This window comes from Mytilus galloprovincialis, chromosome 9 (assembly GCF_965363235.1).
Source record: "Mytilus galloprovincialis chromosome 9, xbMytGall1.hap1.1, whole genome shotgun sequence".
Taxonomy (NCBI): Eukaryota; Metazoa; Mollusca; class Bivalvia; order Mytilida; family Mytilidae; genus Mytilus; species Mytilus galloprovincialis.
The window spans coordinates 93,104,142-93,122,932 of NC_134846.1; the positions used below are offsets into that span (position 1 = coordinate 93,104,142).

Consider the following 18,791-nt stretch of genomic DNA (forward strand, 5'->3'; position numbering starts at 1 on the left):
GCAGAACATACAATCATTTCTAAAATAGTAACACCTGTTGAAAACTCAAGATTGTCATTAATTTCCTTTAATCTTCAATCAAATTTATATGCATAAACATGATAAATATCGTTAAATGAGGCAATACACTAATATACCCCCCCCCCCCCCAGAATCACAATCGAACTCGACCTTCAGCACTGTAGCCATCGGCCTTAACCACTAGACTACCAACTGACATATAAATGTAATTATATGAAAAAAAGACTTGCCCCCTTCCCAAAATCAGGATAATAAAAAAAAAGTGGAAATGAATGTGCATGAAATATTTCATTATTTGCAACTGACAATTGTGAACCATTATCACAGTGGTTTTTATTAAGTATAATAGCAGAAATTGAAAACATTTTTAAAATGGAAAAGAATCAGATTATGTTTGTAATTATTTTTTTCAGAAGCAGCATGTTTTCTTTACCTTGTGAATGTTTTGATATTAACCGGAAGCACGTGTTGCAAATGTAAACTCTAAAATCTTTAAAATGAACCGTCCAATATATTTAGGATTTAAATATCTCCTAGATAAAAAATATCATCATGTATTAATTATTAGGTTATATCATTACGATCCATAAAACAAACAATATCTTTTTATTTTGAATTTTTGAGACCTTATAAAACTAATAATGAAAAAAATCTCTTTGGGCCCAAGCTCGGGTTGACATTCTTATCTTAGCTTTTGTTTGAATTTATATTCCTTTTTTCGACCTTCCGTTTTCAATGACGCACATGTTTCATCAACAGTAAGCAGCGACTGGTAATTTCATCATGGATAACAATCAAAAGAAGCGATCAGGGTTCTTTGCTAACTCGCCTTATGATCTACCAATGAATGTCCCAGGTATGTAATTAATCGTGTGCTAGAAGACTTGCAGAAGTATGAGTGATAAATAATTTTATGTAACATCATTATTGTTTATAAAAAAAAAGGTTTAAAAGCTTAATGTCACAACATATATGAAAACTCAAATCTCAATCAGACTGCAAACAATTACAGGAAGATCTGTAACGGAAGTGGAGTTTCCACAAGTTGGCTTGTAAGTTCTGTTGTCTACCCAAGTTCTGGGATATTGGTAGTCCAAATAATTATGACGTCTGGCAAGGCTATTTTTAATTTTTTTCGGGGAGGAAGTCCAAATAATTATGACGTCTGGCAAGGCTATTTTTAATTTTTTTCTGGGAGGAACTCCCAGAAAAAAATTAAAAATTCCTCCCAGAAAAAAATTAAAAATAGCCTTGCCAGACGTCATAATTATTTGGACTAGGATATTGGACAAACTACACTTAAAACTGCAGTTAACATAAAGATGTTTATTTTTACATAATTACAATATAACATATACTAAAATATGGAGGCGGCTAGTCTACTTGTTGTATAATGAAGGTTCCATATTTGTAAGCTAAACGGTAAGAGCGTCTGCTCATTTCAAATCCTAAGTTAGTCCGAGATTACTCTGACGTCCAACGGCTGTTTTGCCAGACAAGCTGGGGCCGTGGGACGTCAGAGCTTGTCCCATATCAAAAAGTGGATATTTGCCCACCCAAAATAGATGCGCTGCTTCGTCGCTTCTGATGCCGACTGACGCCCATGGAATTATATAAATCGGGCATCAATCTGTTCATTTTTCAATTATCTCTTCATTTATGTAAGTTTCACCTACCTGCCAACCTTTATTTTTCCATATTTTAACAGTTTTCACAGTGACCCATCGATTTCGGCATTTTGACTTTCACTTTCAAATGGACGTCAAGTTACGAGAGAGTTCGTGGTCTCGAGACTCAAAATATGCAAATATTTATATTTTTTCACCTCCTTCATAGGAGATTGATGTTTAACATTTAGTTCCGACCACGTTACAATCGGAAGCTCGCGGACATTTAGATAACTTGCATCGTAAATGAACGAGGTGTTACATTATGGTCATATGCATAAATCAAAACTGTTTTCTCGTGGTCACGTGATTACATGTATCTTTGAAAATAAAAGGCAAAATGCCGAAATCGATGGGTCACGGTGAAAACTGTTAAAATATGGAAAAATAAAGGTTGGCAGGTAGGTGAAACTTACATAAATAAAGAGATAATTGAAAAATGAACAGATTGATGCCCGATTTATATAATTCCAGGGCCGTCAGTCGGCATCAGAAGCAACGAAGCAGCGCATCTATTTTGGGTGGGCAAATATCCACTTTTTGATATGGGACGAGCTCTGACGTCCCACGGCCCCAGCTTGTCTGGCAAAACAGCCGTCGGACGTCAGAGTAATCTCGGACTAATCCTAAGTGTAGACTTCCCTGAACACGGGGAGTGACTTCATACTTATAGTTCCTGGGGACAACGAGTCTGGCTGGGCAGGAAGTCAGGCATGTGCAAGAAGCAGGTGGTCTCGACAAGAATAATTACATGGCTGGTCTCGGGAGAAAGAGTTATGGAACTATAAATAATACTAACATTAATAACCATGCACGTACACAAGTAATCTTCAGTATTTCAAAGTTTTGACACAACAGAAGAAGAAAAGAAACAGACCAGAATCGACCTATGAAATATTGTATCAATTCATACAATATTTTAACATGATAAATACATGTAACTTTGGATTATCTCCCTTTACATGACCCCACTATACTGATCATCCCTTACCACTGTGACATCACAAGAGTAAATGTTTGACAACGTAAATGATGTAAAGAAAAGTGATGATTATATCACGTAAATACATGTAACAGAACACTTGCAAATTCCTGTTTAAATTTTGCAGATTCTTTTAAAAGCTATATAAACCAATAAGATCTATGTATTGTGCACTTTATCACATTTAATGTTAAATAAGAATTCCTTCTTTATCTTTACAGTCACATCTGGACCTGCTGGGAGTATAATGTCACCATACATGAACTTTGATCCAAAGTATTTACCAGTAAGTGTTACATCTTTGCCAGGCAATTAATAACAGAATTAGTTAGGCAACTGCACCTCATTTCCTGTTTACATTCATCATGTTCATTCTTTTTAAACTTGAATGTCAGTGAAATGGAACATGCATGACATTCTTTCTCTGGAAACTGTTGGATTTAATGTACAAGATAATGGTATTCTTTTATTTAAAGCAGGACAAGGTTTATGGTCAATGACAGGACATTTTGAAGTTACTTTATTTAATGAATTCAGCAGATTTTATTGTTGAAACATCAACTGCCGTAAGGCATTCATGGTAAAAAAAAATAAACAACACTATTCATTGAAAATTACATTAATATTACATGCAAGAGCACAGGGGACTTGGAAGAAGAAACATATTTTGAATTTTGTTAACAGGAGATCTTTAATCATGTCGCCAGATTAAAAAAAAAAACTGATTGTAAAATGGCGACCAAAAGTGCATTTGATTAAAGGCTTTTTACCTCTTTCATACAATTGTATATTGAAAACACAAAAGTTTACTTATTTTAAAATTGTTTGGTATGCTGTGTTTTTAGGACACCAGACAAAAGTTCAGAGTTCGTGAAAATGGTCGGTCCTATCGATCAAAATGAGGCTCGGACCAGTATTTTGAAAGCTAGTGCCGGTCCCTATGACCGGTGTAAAAACGGTCGTTGCAGTGCCTTTTTATCAGTAATTAGTTGTACCGCAACTAATTCCAATATGTGTTAACATCGGTCTTCAGATGTACCTGCTGCTAATTTCCGGTACTGGTTTCCTGTTATAAACAAACTGAAACCTATGGAAACCAAAGTGCCGATCTACATGTGCATGTCCTGCTGTTCATGGCAAACTATCGGCGATTGAAATCTTAGATGGAGATAACAATACTGAGAAAATGATTCAGATGATGAAATGGATAGAGAGAATGACTTTAATTAAGAACAATCAGAATATCAGAACTGGTCCCTCATTATTAATTTGTCCGTGGCAATAATAAAGTTATTTTTGGATAAAATATGTTATTATTTTTATTTTAGGATCAAATTGACAGATTTTTTAGGACTGGCTAAAATTTTGTAGGACTGACAAATAATCTTGCTTTGTCGGTCCCATGACCGATTGTTCAAACAAAGTTTTCGCGAAGTCTGAAAGTAACAACAAAGTCTAGTATTTGTATGCATAATGATACTCTTAAAATACGTCAACAACTAAGACTGATGGGGGAGGGGTCTACCAAAAATAAGCAAATAAACTTAGACTGATGAAGTTGTTAGGATTCAAAGTATTTATACATGTATATTTAATTAAGCTAAACCTGTTTTCATTTTATAGACCAAGGATGATGGCTTCATTTTCCCCGAGGGTGCTGGTCGACAACGAGGAAGATTTGAAATGGCGTTTGCACAAATTGGAGGATCAATCTTTGCAGGTATTTAATTGTTTAATCACAGGTAAAACTGCATAAAGTGTTAATAACTTAATAGGTAGTTTTGTTTGTAATTTTCATGTTAAATTTTAAAGACCTGAAAGAGTTTATGTACATGTAAATACTTCATTTGCTTGATTAGATATAAAAACAAAATTAATCTAATAATAATTAAAATGTAGAGAGTCTTATAACAACAACACTTTAGGGACTGCTGCAGAAAATTTATTGATCGACATGTTTCGGTGCCTAGGGCACCGTCATCAGGATAAAATCAATACATAAAATCATGTTGAAGTAAAAAATCGGGTTGTTAAAATTTAAACGTCACAATGTTACAATGGTAAGTAACGTTATTAATAGCAACGTACTGAATGTGAAAGTGAAAGTTCATTGGAAGTATGTAAATAAACTATAAAAAGAAATTAAAAAATAAAATGTTTTTGTTGTGAAAATGTTTGTTAAAATTATTCTGCCAACATGTGTTTGTCCTCTTGCATCGTGGAAAGAATAATACAATAAGTTGTCAGGCTGTGTATATACTGTATAGGTTGTGTGGTCTGAATGTTCTGTTAACTTTCTTCCCCAAAATAGACGACATTTTATCAGCAATTCCGTACCATTTCGACTGGCTTCCCTTGGCCAGAGGTACTGCTTCCAATCGCGTCAGACTCACCAGGCGTTGGTTCACTTTCGTTTGTAATTGATTTGATTTTTTTATCGTGAACCCCTGCATTCCTTTTAAGGAACCGCCGTTGCAACCAGCGCTAATCATACTAGCCATTCGCACAGAGTAAACAAAGTTATATTTTATTGAGGCACCCACAGGAACCTTCCGAGAATGCTGCCATCAACCACAAGAAAAGAAATCGATAATTACGGACCATCTTAACCCAAAACGAGCCTTAAGGAGGAAAAGAACAGTGATAGGAAATTATTTCTCTCTAACAGAATTCATTTGAAATTAAATGCACCCGATTTCGTATTCTTCAAATTCAATCTGATGCTCCCGAAAATATGTTAATCAAACATACAACCCTCGAGATACAACAACTTTTACAGATTACTGGCCATACCCGATAGTTTGATGAACGAACACATAGTTAAAATTCAACATAGACTAGTGATATTTATACTTTGTCCTTTACTTTCGGCGACCAAAACATTTTATAGCATTCCTGACGCGATTGGAAGCAGTACCTCTGGCCAAGGGAAGCCAGTCGAAATGGTACGGAATTGCTGATAAAATGTCGTCTATTTTGGGGAAGAAAGTTAACAGAACATTCAGACCACACAACCTATACAGTATATACACAGCCTGACAACTTATTGTATTATTCTTTCCACGATGCAAGAGGACAAACACATGTTGGCAGAATAATTTTAACAAACATTTTCACAACAAAAACATTTTATTTTTTAATTTCTTTTTATAGTTTATTTACATACTTCCAATGAACTTTCACTTTCACATTCAGTACGTTGCTATTAATAACGTTACTTACCATTGTAACATTGTGACGTTTAAATTTTAACAACCCGATTTTTTACTTCAACATGATTTTATGTATTGATTTTATCCTGATGACGGTGCCCTAGGCACCGAAACATGTCGATCAATAAATTTTCTGCAGCAGTCCCTAAAGTGTTGTTGTTATAAGACTCTCTACATAATAATAATTAATATACCAATTCTGAGTTTTTTACTTAATCTGGAAAGCAAATGTTTGTTCTGAGTCATTTCAATTCAGGAAAAAATCAAGAATAATGAAATCATTTTTGAGTTAGTGGAACAAATGTAGAATGTCAATTTAGCGGCAAAACAATAATGCATATGTATTAAGCTGTATATTTCAGAAGTTAGAAGACCTGATTGCTTAATACATGTACTTACTATAAAGATCCCTTTTGTTTCTATCTGTCACTTGTAACTTCTTTATCATGCAATCAAAAATAAGAAGATTTCTTCCTAATTTTCATAATTTAGTCATGTGACTGTGACTAAATTATGTCTATGGGCTCATAACAAAATAACGTCAGCCAATCAGAAGACGTGTAACATCCAAAATTAAATTATTAACATATGTTAAGGTATTGTGGATTTATTTATTTTTTTGTGGATTAAAGAAAACTTTATAAATATGTCATTGGTTCACTTTAATCCATGAAAATTGGTATTCAACAAATAATAATGAGTTTACAGTATAAACAATAATAAAGTCGACTCCAAAAAATGTCTTTAGTCAAAAAAGTAGAAATAGTACAGGTAACCAGGAACATATATATTGACGGGACTTGACACTACCTGATTGTAGTCGATTTTATTGTCGTGCCATCGTAAATAAAGATACAATACGGAAACAGACATGTGTTAAAAACGGACTCACTATTATCCTAAAAATTTCTGATAATATCAATAATATGTCATTCCAACTAGTTTTATAGTGATGCTAGTGTATCAAACTTGTATTCTGTCACTTCAAATTTGTTAAAATCGCAAGCAGTTCATCACAGAACTGTGCAGAATGCAAACAAGGTAATAAAAAAATGGTGGCCATTGCCGCAATGATTTACAAATTCCTAAACTATTATAAAACACTTCACATCAAATAAATCAAACTTATTTTAGTAATTTTATATGACAAAATATATCTTCTTAATGATAAAACTTGTATTTCTTTACGATTATAGAATTATGTGGTTTATTTATTGAGCAGTTCCAATAGTTTTTCAGTCAGACGCTACCAAAATCCATAACTCTCGGGAAGTCTCGGGGAGTCCGAGATTTTTTCAATTTTATACTGAAAAGCGTTATAGATTCATTTCCCGTTAGTTATACTGTTCCCAGAGGTAACCATGCCAGCAATGCCATCTGGTAAATGACATCTGAAAGAGATTGAAGAAAAAAAACTTGATAAAAGAACCTATTATCTTATTGACAAGTTTTCATGTCATTATAAGTGTAATAAATGTTGAATTAAAATTAAAGGAGATTGATGTATACATATATTTATATAACAAACATGTTTGGAATTGATTTATTCATTTTGGTTTAATTTCAAAGAGCAACCCGACAAACACAAAGATAGATATAAAAATACAAACTACATAAAACACACATGACAAACCCTGATGTGTTAAGCTCTTTATTTCCTTGAGTCTAAAATAATTTAGATAAATTAATATAGCAAAATTTATCGAAGAAGAAATATATACATATATCTTAACATAAACAAGTCTAAATTGAAAACTACGTTCAAACCTATGATTGCGTTGGATAAAAACCGCAATTTTTATACGTGTGCATGTGAAACAAATTTAGTTGTAGAAGGGTCTAAATACAGCACAAACAACATTTTCCAAAAGACCAAAAAAGTGAAAAAGTATATTTAAACAAAACACATTTGACTTACAGGTCAAACAACTGATGTCCTTAAACCCTGCTGACGGCCATGGCGATTGCCAAATAAAATTGATCACAAGATGTAACAAAATGGATCTTAACCCTTTCCTCCATTGACATTTTTTTTACACATACCTGATTCGCATAGGATTTTTTCAATTAAAAAAAATCATCAGGTTTAAAGTATCAATGCATTGCAAAAAGGAATATTTCATCAATGAAATTCCAGTCAAATATTCTCTTGAATATCATTTTTATATTAGATACAAATTTTATAAGTTCTGATAAAGATTTTTCCTTGGTAAGACGTTTCAACTGAAGCACTACACAGGCGTCAAAAGGCGTCATTATGGAGTAAAGGGGGTGGCGTCAAAAAGCGTCATTATTGAGGAAAGGGTTAATATAATTTTAATACTAAACAGAAAACCGAATAAACTTGTGGCCAAGATGTTATGCCACAAACACAAGGTGTCAATATTTTTTTTGTACACCAGATCTAGATTTCCACAATATATATATAATATATATACTTGTTTGATTTTCAGGTGGAGCAGCGGGTGGAATGAATGGTATTTATACTGGTTACAGAGAGATTAAAGGAGCTACAGACATGTCAACTGCTGTAAAGAGAACACAGTAAGGGTTACATGGCATTGAAATGACCTTCATAGTGTTATAACAGATGTTTTATATTTACATAAGCCCCATAGGGTTAATGATAAAAAGGAGCAATACTTTTTAGCCTTCTATAGCTATAACTTGCTAGTTGAAGTGAACCTTTATCTGATCAATCTGGTTTCAATTTTAAAAATAAAAAAGTTATTGTACTCTATTTATATTATCCTTTATGATTGATTAGAAATTGTGATAGTATTTTATTAATGTTATATAGATGAAGAAGTGATGGTATTCAGCACAAGACGTATATTATATCACAGGTGTTTTCTTTAAAATATATACCAAGGGAGACAATTCATTCTTAGTTATCTTAATTTAGTTATCTTAATTTATTAACAGTTGACAATATTCACAAGTTTACTAAACTGTTGGTCAAGACAAATTTAAACTACAAAATTAAGTTAGAAACCTCCAGAATAGAAAGAGACATTTTACTAAGTCACATAATACTCAAAAAGGATACCAGGACTAGCTTAAAACATTATGCATTTCAGGGTTAACACACCTGTATCGACTCTGTTTTCTCAAGAAAAAATATAAGATGCATAAACAAAATCAAGACAACTACAAAATATGTTTGGTTCAAATTTTTTAAAGGAAGTTTTATATATAGCTAGCTAAGGTAGACAAAACTGTTTGTTGAAAAATGTATTTTCCTTTCTAGACTTGGAGAGAGAGTTTCATAAAATTGAATGAAATGTTAATAAAGAAATAATTTAATGTAATGAATTCCTTGAAAAATGGATGTACAGCTTTTTGCAATCAAGTCTGAAAGGCTGGCTCACAGTATATATTAATTACTTCTTTTTATATTACAGGATGTTAAATTTTATAGGTAAAAGAGGAGCAGCATCAGCACAGTCAGTAGGTGTAATAGGTAGGTTGATTGTCTTACCCTGGAATTATTGGAATCACTAGGGGGGGGGGGGGCAATGTATTACCCTACTTTTACCATGGAATGAGCAGAGTCACTAGGGGGCATTTAATGTAACCTCATCCCCTAATCAGCTTTTGGAAAGGTGTTAACTGTTGAGACAAGTTATCTTCTGACACATATCAAGAAATTTTGTTAGGCATAGAATGAATGTTACAGTGGAGAAGTATTAAGATTATGTGTTTTCTGTTCAATATTACGTTTAAAAAAAAATATTACGTTTAAAAAAAAAAGTTTTCTGTTTCAGCTTTGTTGTACAGTTTATTTGGCGTGGGATTACAGTTAGCACGAGGTGAAGATGATGAATACAATACAATAACAGCAGTGACTGCTACCGGTCTGCTATACAAATCTGCAGGTAAGGACAGGTCCAGCAAATACTCAAAACCTTAGTAAAAATATCACATTACCGGATATATTCTATTTTCTACTTAACATCACAAAAATACAGAAAATTCAAAAAGGAAAGTCTGTAATCAAATGGCAAAATGAAAAGCTCAAACACATCAAACGAATCGATAACAACTGTCATATTCCTGACCTTGGAAGAGGCATTTTTTTATGCAGAAAATGTTGGATTAAACCTGGTTTTAAAGCTTGCTAAACCTCTCAATTGTATGAAAACTGCATTAATTATATTGACAATTGTGTGTGAACAAAACAAATTGACATTATAGGTGTAAATGTTTTAAGTACAAAACAACCCTTTTCACACTCTGTTATTTTTATCAGCTTTTTGCATAAACATGATGGTTAAATGAATATTTATTCATGATATTTAATATTTAAAACTGATTTTCCTCTATTATTCAATTAGACTGTTTAAGAAAGAGGCTTTAATTTTGATTTAATAAAAATTAAAATTAAAATTGAAATATGTTAAAGTTCATCAAATTATTATTTATATTTTCCAGGTGGACTCCGGAAGTCCTTAATAGGAGGAGGAGTTGGACTTGGTATAGCAGCAGCCTATGTTTTATTTATGAAATCAGACACTTTCAAATCATACATGACCAGAAGTAGATAGAACTGTCAACAAAAATGAATGGGTGTATATGTGTATGGTGTTGTAAATACATGAGTTTATGAATGTGTATGGTGTAGTGTATACATGTGTGGATGTATGTATATGTGTGGTGTATACATATGTTTGTATGTTTTATTTTCATGTGTGAATGAATGCAAGTTGTGTGTGTATGATTGATATGAGATATGTATTTTTAAAAAGTTTATAACTAAACTGTACTTGATGTAAGGAATTTTGAATGATTCTTTATTGTCAAATAAGTAAAATATGATACTTGTTAAAGATTAACTTGAACTGTTGTCTTTTACTCTGTAGAATAAAGATATTTAACACATTTAAATCTCAGTACTACTCTAAACTCCAAGCAGAAGATTATCAGTAATTTGTAAATGTTAAGATTTCCATAAAGTTTTATGTAAAACCTGTAAATAAATGTGATATTAGATTGTTGTTTAGATTAATATTTAACTGATCTCTCTGTCTTGTCTGAAGTGAAATAGAATCAAATAAATGATGAAAGAATCAGTTCCTGTATTCCTGTCCTGGATACTTGCCATTGGTATTTAAGCAAACAACAAGTTGTCTATCAATAATTATTGATTTGGATGAGATTTTAATTTGTTTTGATATCTGTTCTATTTCATATATAAGTTGTATTGAACTAAAAAAGTTAAACAAGAAAGAAATATCTATGAAATTATTAAAAAGGATATTCATGATTGTTTCTATATATTGCTAATTTCTGAACTTAAGAATGAACATAAAAACCTCATAGTCAATACATTGAATTTTCAAAGCTTCAAATCATTTTCCTGGAGGTTTGCTAATTGGATACATAAGAAGGGCAATTTAAAGGGAAATCACACTATTGTTTATACGCATCGCTCTCGGCGCCGCTATAGTGTCGTGGCCGTATTATGACGTCGCCGTTTTCGATTCCGTCGCAGTGGTTGCTAAATTCTAAAATGGCGGCCCGCTCGAAGGGACGTTTCACTAAAGCAAAAGAAAGCAAACCATGTTTTTATTTAAGTGCAACAATAAAAATGCTACTTGAAATGGAAGGCCGTACGGTGACATATAGTTGTTAATGTCTGTGTCATTTTGGTCTCTTGTGGACAGTTGTCTCATTGGCAATCATACCACATCTTCTTTTTTTATACAATCACAATGTATGGCAACAAAAATAGCCGATAGTGGTCTTGATATGGTCTTGATATGAATTACCGTCCGCTCAACTCATTTTTGTATATAAAAAAAAACCTTTAAGTTTACTGTAAAGTTTATATATTATTTCAAATAAAATATTTATTGATCTCGCAGATTTCTTAGTTGTATGAAAAACTATTGTAAAACAAAAGAGATATTAAAACTTTTTGTCGATCAGTTCAATATAATCAACACGTAAATTGGCGAATAAGAAATCCGTCCGGTCAAAATTTTTTTGTAGAAAAACAATTTGTTTTACTATAAGATTTACATTTTCATATAAGATAACTATTAATCTTGCAGATTTATTAGTGGTATGAAAAAATATTGGAAATCAAAAGAGATATTAACACTTTTTGTCGATGTAAAGCGTACGTAGAGTGAAATCCGTCCGGGCAATTTTTTTTTGCTCAAAAATATTTTTTAAACAATTTTTGTTAGATTTTCATAAAAAATAGTCTTGTATCTCTAAGGTATTCAAATATTAAAATAATCTATCAAATAACAAGAAAGTTCCGGTGAATATCCTGTCTCGTCCTGTCATTAGTGTAACCCAGCTGTTGGCAGCATATCGACGCGATGCGGTATGTGGGATTCAGCGTATATTTTCCGGAAAAAACTAACAATATATTATTACCAAGAAAAACAGCGTGTAAGCGTACAGCGTCTAGAACTTGTAGTTTTCTGTCAAGCATAGGGACATAAACAAGAACAAGGAGTTTCTGTCGACTGTAAGTTTTCTCATATCACATGAAACCTCATTACTATATAGTCTTCTATATTACAGGCTTAAACAATTCATCCAAACTTAATTTCACATTTGTATTTATCCGACTTAGCCGGTCGGGTTATACAAAGAAGGGTCAAAATTCATAAGTCAATATGTTCTAGGTCTGAATATATTAAAAAGAAGATGTGTTATCGGATTGCCAATGAGACAACTATCCACAAAAGACCAAAATGATCCAGACATTTACAACAATATGTTACCGTACGGCCATTAACAATGAGCAAAGCCCATACCACATAGTCAGCTATATCTATTTAACTTGCCACTGGCCGTTAATGTGTGAAATGTTTGAAATATTATTTATTTCACATGTGACGACAGAAATTATCCAAGTGTCATCCATCTTTCCCAAAATATTCCTTTGGTATCTTACGTCTCTCTTTCCCTCTATTTTTTTCTTTAACTTTTGGGGAGGTGGAGCACAAATACATGAACACGAGTGATTTCTAGAGTAATCATATATTTGTTGAAATATATCAAACGTTATTTAAGAATAACGCCAGTTAAAATTCACTGTAAGAAGCATACAAAATTTTACATCGGTTGCTAGCTGTCGAAATCAATGAAAAATTAGCACCGTAATATAAAATAAATCATACTCAATCTTTCTTTAATGCTTTATAGTTTAAGCACCAAAAAAATATATGTTGTTGTATTTCTTCAAACTGTAGCTACATGCAACAAACTGTAGCTACATGCAACAAACTGTACGACCAGCAGATTAAAACATACGACCACTAGACGTCATAGCAATATGGGAATATCAAACACTATGCCTAGTTATTTTGGTCCTATTGATGACCACAACACCAAAAGTTCCACACTGTATATTTGGTTTTACAAGTCACCGACAAGAGAAATATTTAACACACAAATACATGTATTTATGTAGAGTAACATATCTTTCAGAGTGCTAAACTGTAACCATCAAACCAGGGTCCGTCTTGTAAAAGAGTGTTCAACTCATATAGAAAAATGTTTTTGTGCTGAATTTCGTGTAATATTTGCCACTGAAATATTTACAAAAATAAAGAAAAAAGACGGGGGAAAAACAAAACAAAAACTGGTTGTTTAGATGTAAGTGTGTGTTCAGATCTCTCAATGTGATCACTTGCCTTTCAAAAAACAGTGAAATACAGAGATTGTCGGAATCCCATCATGACTGAAAAGGACAACAATTTTTGTCGAGCCTTCGACTTTAGTCGAAAAAGGGAGACATAGCGATCCTACATTCTATCGGCGTCGGCGTCCACAAATATTCACTCTGTGGTTAAAGTTTTTGAAATTTGAATAACTTTCTTAAACTATTCTGGATTTCTACCAAACTTTGACAGAAGCTTGTTTATGATCATAAGACAGTATCCAGAAGTAAATTTTGAAAAAAGAATATCCATTTTTTCCGTATTTTACTTATAAATAGACTTAGGTTTTCTGCCAGGGTACAACACATTTACTCTGTGATTGTATTTTTTTCTAAATTTTAATAACTTTCTTATACTATTCTGGATTTGTATCAAACTTGGACTGAAGCTTGTTTATGATTAAATTTATGATTAGCTATTGTCTTGAAGGAAATTTTGTTCCTGTTTATCCGTATTTTACTTATAAATGACCTTAGTTTTTCTTCCAGTTAATATTACATACAGTCTACAGTTAAAGTTTTAAAAAACATTTATTAGATTCATAAACTATCCTTAATTTTTACCAATCTTGGACAGAAGCTTCTTACAATGAAAAGATAGTATCGAGCGGAATATTCTTATTGATTTTTCCCCCTCATTTTTGTTGAGGGATTAACAGCAAAAGAAGGCAAGACACTTGGTTCCGCGGAACCCTTGCGATTTTGTTTTAATACAAAGGCAGCTGATTTTCTCTTGATACCTTGGTTCTTTTAGTCTTTTTAAGAATAATGGCCAACATTATATATCAGAGTGTTGAAAATGGCACACACAATTAATCAGTTATTTTCAAATTACCTATTATTAATCCGTATTGGGAAACAAAAGTATATATACCATATTGAAACATAAATGTTATAAAAGAATATACATTCAAAGAAAAAGAGGTGCACCAACAGAAAATAGAAACTGCAATCTTTCTCTTAATTTCATCGGACATACAATAATACAATACTAATTTATTAACATCTCACCATCAATAATATCGGATCTCAAAATTTTAACTCTTACCAAAATTTCTCATACTATCTCACAGTAATACTATAACTTGGAAGTTCTAAGCGGAACTCGAGCTTTATCTAGAACTCTTACTCGAGTTAATTTTCGAACTCAAAATGATACTCGAACTTCAACTCAAAATCTAACTGGAACTCGAACTCATTAAAATGTCTTCAAATGTTATCAACGATCATCAACACTTCACTTGTCATCTGACAAAAAACTAGAGTTAGATAAAATATATCAACTTTTCCACAGAAACACAGAAGATGTAGCAGAACAAGAAAAAAAAACTAGTTCCGTTTATTATAAGTTAAAAGATTGATTTATTACATATCAACTGGGAACATTATATGTTCCTGATATCAATATTTAAACGATGTGTAGCACCGAATTATCAGATGCATTGTATATCTCATAACGTACCAAGGTTGCGCGATTAATCGAACGGAAATATCATATATAAGTAATACATAAAGCTTTAATACCCAGGCGATGAACACTGAACATATTATGTACAATGAACACGAAACGATGTATGAAAAATGGGTGCGGGATGATAGAACTCAGACAAAAAATTGGTTTCCACAGTTCGAATAACTGACGTGATTATGAAGCGTTGTGTAATTACGGAAATGTTAACCATTTTTTAATTCCTTACGAAAATAGTTTTTATTAACGTTTTGAGTTTATGGCATTTCAAACACGGCATTTCGGGTTTTATCTACACGATGCGAATGGACAAGCTCGTGAAATTATTCTATCTGCAGTCTAAAAGGAGCGTGTTACCTTTTAGCACGGATATCCTCGGTATTCCGAGATAGAAGATTCTTAACCTGGAAGCCGAAACTTATTTGCATAATACGGCATCATCGGAGACAAACATTCGTTTTCCCCTTACAACCAATGCAATTAAGAAATACTAAAGATGACTTCAACCTGGGAACAGTATATGTAACTGCTTCAACTTTGACAATTACTTTACAATTTAATGTTACTGTATCTATATTTAACGATTCGATAGATTGATAAAAATATCAATGAATAATCAATATATATATATCTAAAAAAAGATTCAATCATGATATAGTTATTATATTTTAATTCAGCCCAAGCATTGCAAGAAATGCTGTTATGCCAGCAACGTCGTTCTATAGATAACGTTAACAGAAAAGTGTACAGTTCCCGCCAAAATTCGATGATAAGATTATTTCCGTTTTAACGGATTTAAAACATCGGTGACCCCCCTTTTTTATTTATGCTTTTAAAATCTTCCCTGAAGCTGCAACTTATGCATAAGTTTGAAAGGAAAAACATTAGTAGATTTTTTTTATTTCAAGAAAAATCTATTATAAATAGAAATTTAAAATGGCGGGAAATGTCCAAAGGCCTCCAAAAATAAAGAATCAGAGACAATTAAATTTGTTTAAGGTACAAATAACATTTGACTGTATATGATATTCCAGTTTAAAATCGTTTTTCAATAATTTTGCCATTTTAAAGCAATTTAGAGCTTTATTTCTATATTTTGGTATAACACGATTCTTTAAGTTCTGATGACGTCATATCTCGAAAACAACATCGGTGACCCCGAAATTTTTTCCGCCTAAAATATCGTAATAAGTATGATCTGTCTACATGCAAAATTTCAATGAATTATTATTAGTAGTATAAATAGTGTGATTTCCCTTTAAAAATATTATGTGTTCTTTATTAAGGTAACACGATACCGAATGACGTTACGCCACGAGTTATCGTTCCTGACGTTATCGTATATAACGTTCACACATACAAGCCAATGCAGCAGGTTCTGCAATCACAAAGTGATTACATAATAAAGAAAAAAATATTTTTGATAATCATAACTATGTGACATTTTTAACGGTTACTTTTTCTAGATGCAGAGTGCCGAGAGTTTTGATGCAATACGTAACGGTTAACTTTTCGACATAGATTGTTTTATCGTTTTCCGGCAATTCTTCTGCTCATTGTTAACCTTTAAAAATGTATTACTTTACTTTTACTTTTTCTTTAATATTTTAGCATCTGCACGATTTATCTATATATGTTCTTATGCAAAATAGACTGAGTTTTGTCACTTTATTTTACTCTTAGTTTATTTTTGCAATAAAAACTTTTTCATGATGCACGCCGTATCCCAATGAAATTTTGTTTTGAAAATAGAAATCTTGTCTATAGAAACTTAGGATGATGTGTAAAAAAAACGGGGAATTGTACAACTATTAATTGGTGTTAAAATGGTCGTCAAAAACACCACTCGGGCAAAATGGAAAAAGGAAATTTATCTGGATGAGAATACGGATAGAATAAGGCAAAAAAGCACAATTCAAGCAGACTTTGAAACTTATACAGAAAATAGTTTGTTAGTATGGAATGTAGAAAAGTGGTTTAACTTGGTTATTTTGCCGAATAACATTTCCTGTGTTCCAAGTGTAAACATTCTCATTGGTCTGTTCAGAGTAAATCTGATATAGTTTCGGAAACATTTTAAAAATAAAGTGCTAGCTTCGTAATATCATAGACCAAGTCTACACAGGACAGACAGCAAAATCAGAATGAGGCCTGAAAAAGTTACAGTAGGCTGAGAAATACATGGGAACTTGATTCGGCAAAAATTAAAACAAAATTAAATCAGGTCCCGTTAGAGTCTGATTAAAGCCAGTCCCAAGTATCCACTTGCATCTATACATATTTTTGTGTGATTTGAGTTGGAAATGATGTACATGTACAAGTTCGGAGACAAAATGACTGATAGATAATTAACATAGTTGCCTTTTTAGGTCATGGGTGGCATATTGCTCACATGATATACCATCATTTTCCAGTGTCAGTCCAAATTTTCTCAACCATCTTCCCGGATCGCCTCTATTACAAAACTTATCTATAATTGTATTAATGTTAACTTGTTCTCGTCCTGAACATGCATGACATATTTGCCACTGGACGTTTAAGCAACCAACAATCAATCCTACAATTTACACCCGTCACTTGAAACTTCAGTTGTTAAAATTTAAATCATTGCCTCTATTTTTTTCAAAGAAATCGACAAAGTTTACGAATATTTACGCAAAAAGAAATATCTACGTTTCCACTTGCTAATTATGGAAGTGGGGTAACATGAAACTTTATTTGTAAAAGTACAAGTACAAATAAAACAAAAAAATATATGGAACATGTTATTTGTACACAGAATGATAAATAGAGACATGGGATTTGCCATTTATGAGATAGCCACATCTGGACATTTAACGACATCAAAACCAAAGACATCAAGAACATTGTGACTAATGCTAATTGGACAAGCATCTTTTTATTTCTAATTCTGATTTATGCATGATTCACGTGGAACCAACCAGATCAAGTAAGTTTCAAGTATATGCTCGTTGTGAAAATCAGACGAGATTAATGTTAATTCATGTGAGTGAAATTTCCAGGTGCAGAACGAAATAAATTATATCAGCAGAATTGTGTATTTCATTACTAGGAAATTTACGAAACCCGACAGCGGAAATAAAAATAAAATAAAGACCATTCAGATCCCGACACATATTTTGTTTTCAATATCTCTGAGTAGTAATACCGTAACGTTACATTCTGTATTCAATAACGTTACACGTTTTCGGTCCAATTCTAATTGTATCAATCAACTTCGAAGCCATTTATCTCAAAAACAAGGATGGTGACATATGAGTTTCTATACGTGTATGGATTCAGTATGCAATTCTGGATATTATGTTAGTTTTTTGTTTTTCTCCGTATATAAGAACATAGCCATCCATTGGAAAATCTAAAAAGTTAAGCCGAAAAAAAGTCATTTCCCCTATATACCTAGGTAAATTTGTCGCCAAAATTGACGTTTTCCTATGAAAATACCAAGAAAACAAAAATGGTGACCCCCATTTTTTATTACATATTCCGATGTAACTCGATTCAAAGAACACGTGTGCCAAAAAGTTTGGAAATCGGGAGATATGCCATTCGGTATCGTGTTACCTTAAAACATGTATGATTTTGAATTCCAATTTGCAGTAACAGTAAGTCCATTTAACAGTAAAATAATTTTTTATTACAAAATTTATCTCTGGATACTATCTTATGATCATAAACAAGCTTCTGTCCAAGTTTGGTACAAATCCAGGATAGTTTAAGAAAGTTATTACAATTTCAA

The 18,791-nt window shown here is 32.4% G+C and overlaps 2 protein-coding genes across 2 annotated transcripts in view; one reads left to right on the forward strand and one right to left on the reverse strand.

Annotated features, from left to right (window-relative positions):
* The window catches only part of LOC143046383 (uncharacterized), a 30,176-nt gene extending 29,681 nt beyond the window's left edge, over positions 1 to 495 (reverse strand). Inside the window, exon 1 of the mRNA XM_076219523.1 lies at positions 455 to 495. The gene's annotated coding sequence lies outside the window, so the exon portion shown is untranslated. The remainder of the gene's footprint in view (positions 1 to 454) is intronic.
* A 222-nt stretch (positions 496 to 717) lies between these two features.
* On the forward strand, positions 718 to 10,763 carry LOC143046385 (mitochondrial import inner membrane translocase subunit Tim23-like). The gene is made up of 7 exons (XM_076219524.1): positions 718 to 877; positions 2,892 to 2,956; positions 4,294 to 4,390; positions 8,336 to 8,426; positions 9,287 to 9,345; positions 9,650 to 9,760; positions 10,317 to 10,763. The coding sequence occupies exons 1-7, from the start codon at positions 805 to 807 to the stop codon at positions 10,427 to 10,429; spliced, it is 609 nt and encodes a 202-aa protein (XP_076075639.1). The 5' UTR covers positions 718 to 804; the 3' UTR covers positions 10,430 to 10,763.
* The last annotated feature ends 8,028 nt before the right edge of the window (positions 10,764 to 18,791 follow it).

Bases quoted from the DNA above. Each gene is read 5' to 3' on its own strand.
- LOC143046385 (XM_076219524.1), top strand. From the start codon at position 805: ATGGATAACAATCAAAAGAAGCGATCAGGGTTCTTTGCTAACTCGCCT. The intron at 2,957-4,293 runs GTAAGTGTTACA...TTCATTTTATAG, and splicing joins TTGATCCAAAGTATTTACCA to ACCAAGGATGATGGCTTCAT. The intron at 4,391-8,335 runs GTATTTAATTGT...TTTGATTTTCAG, and splicing joins TGGAGGATCAATCTTTGCAG to GTGGAGCAGCGGGTGGAATG.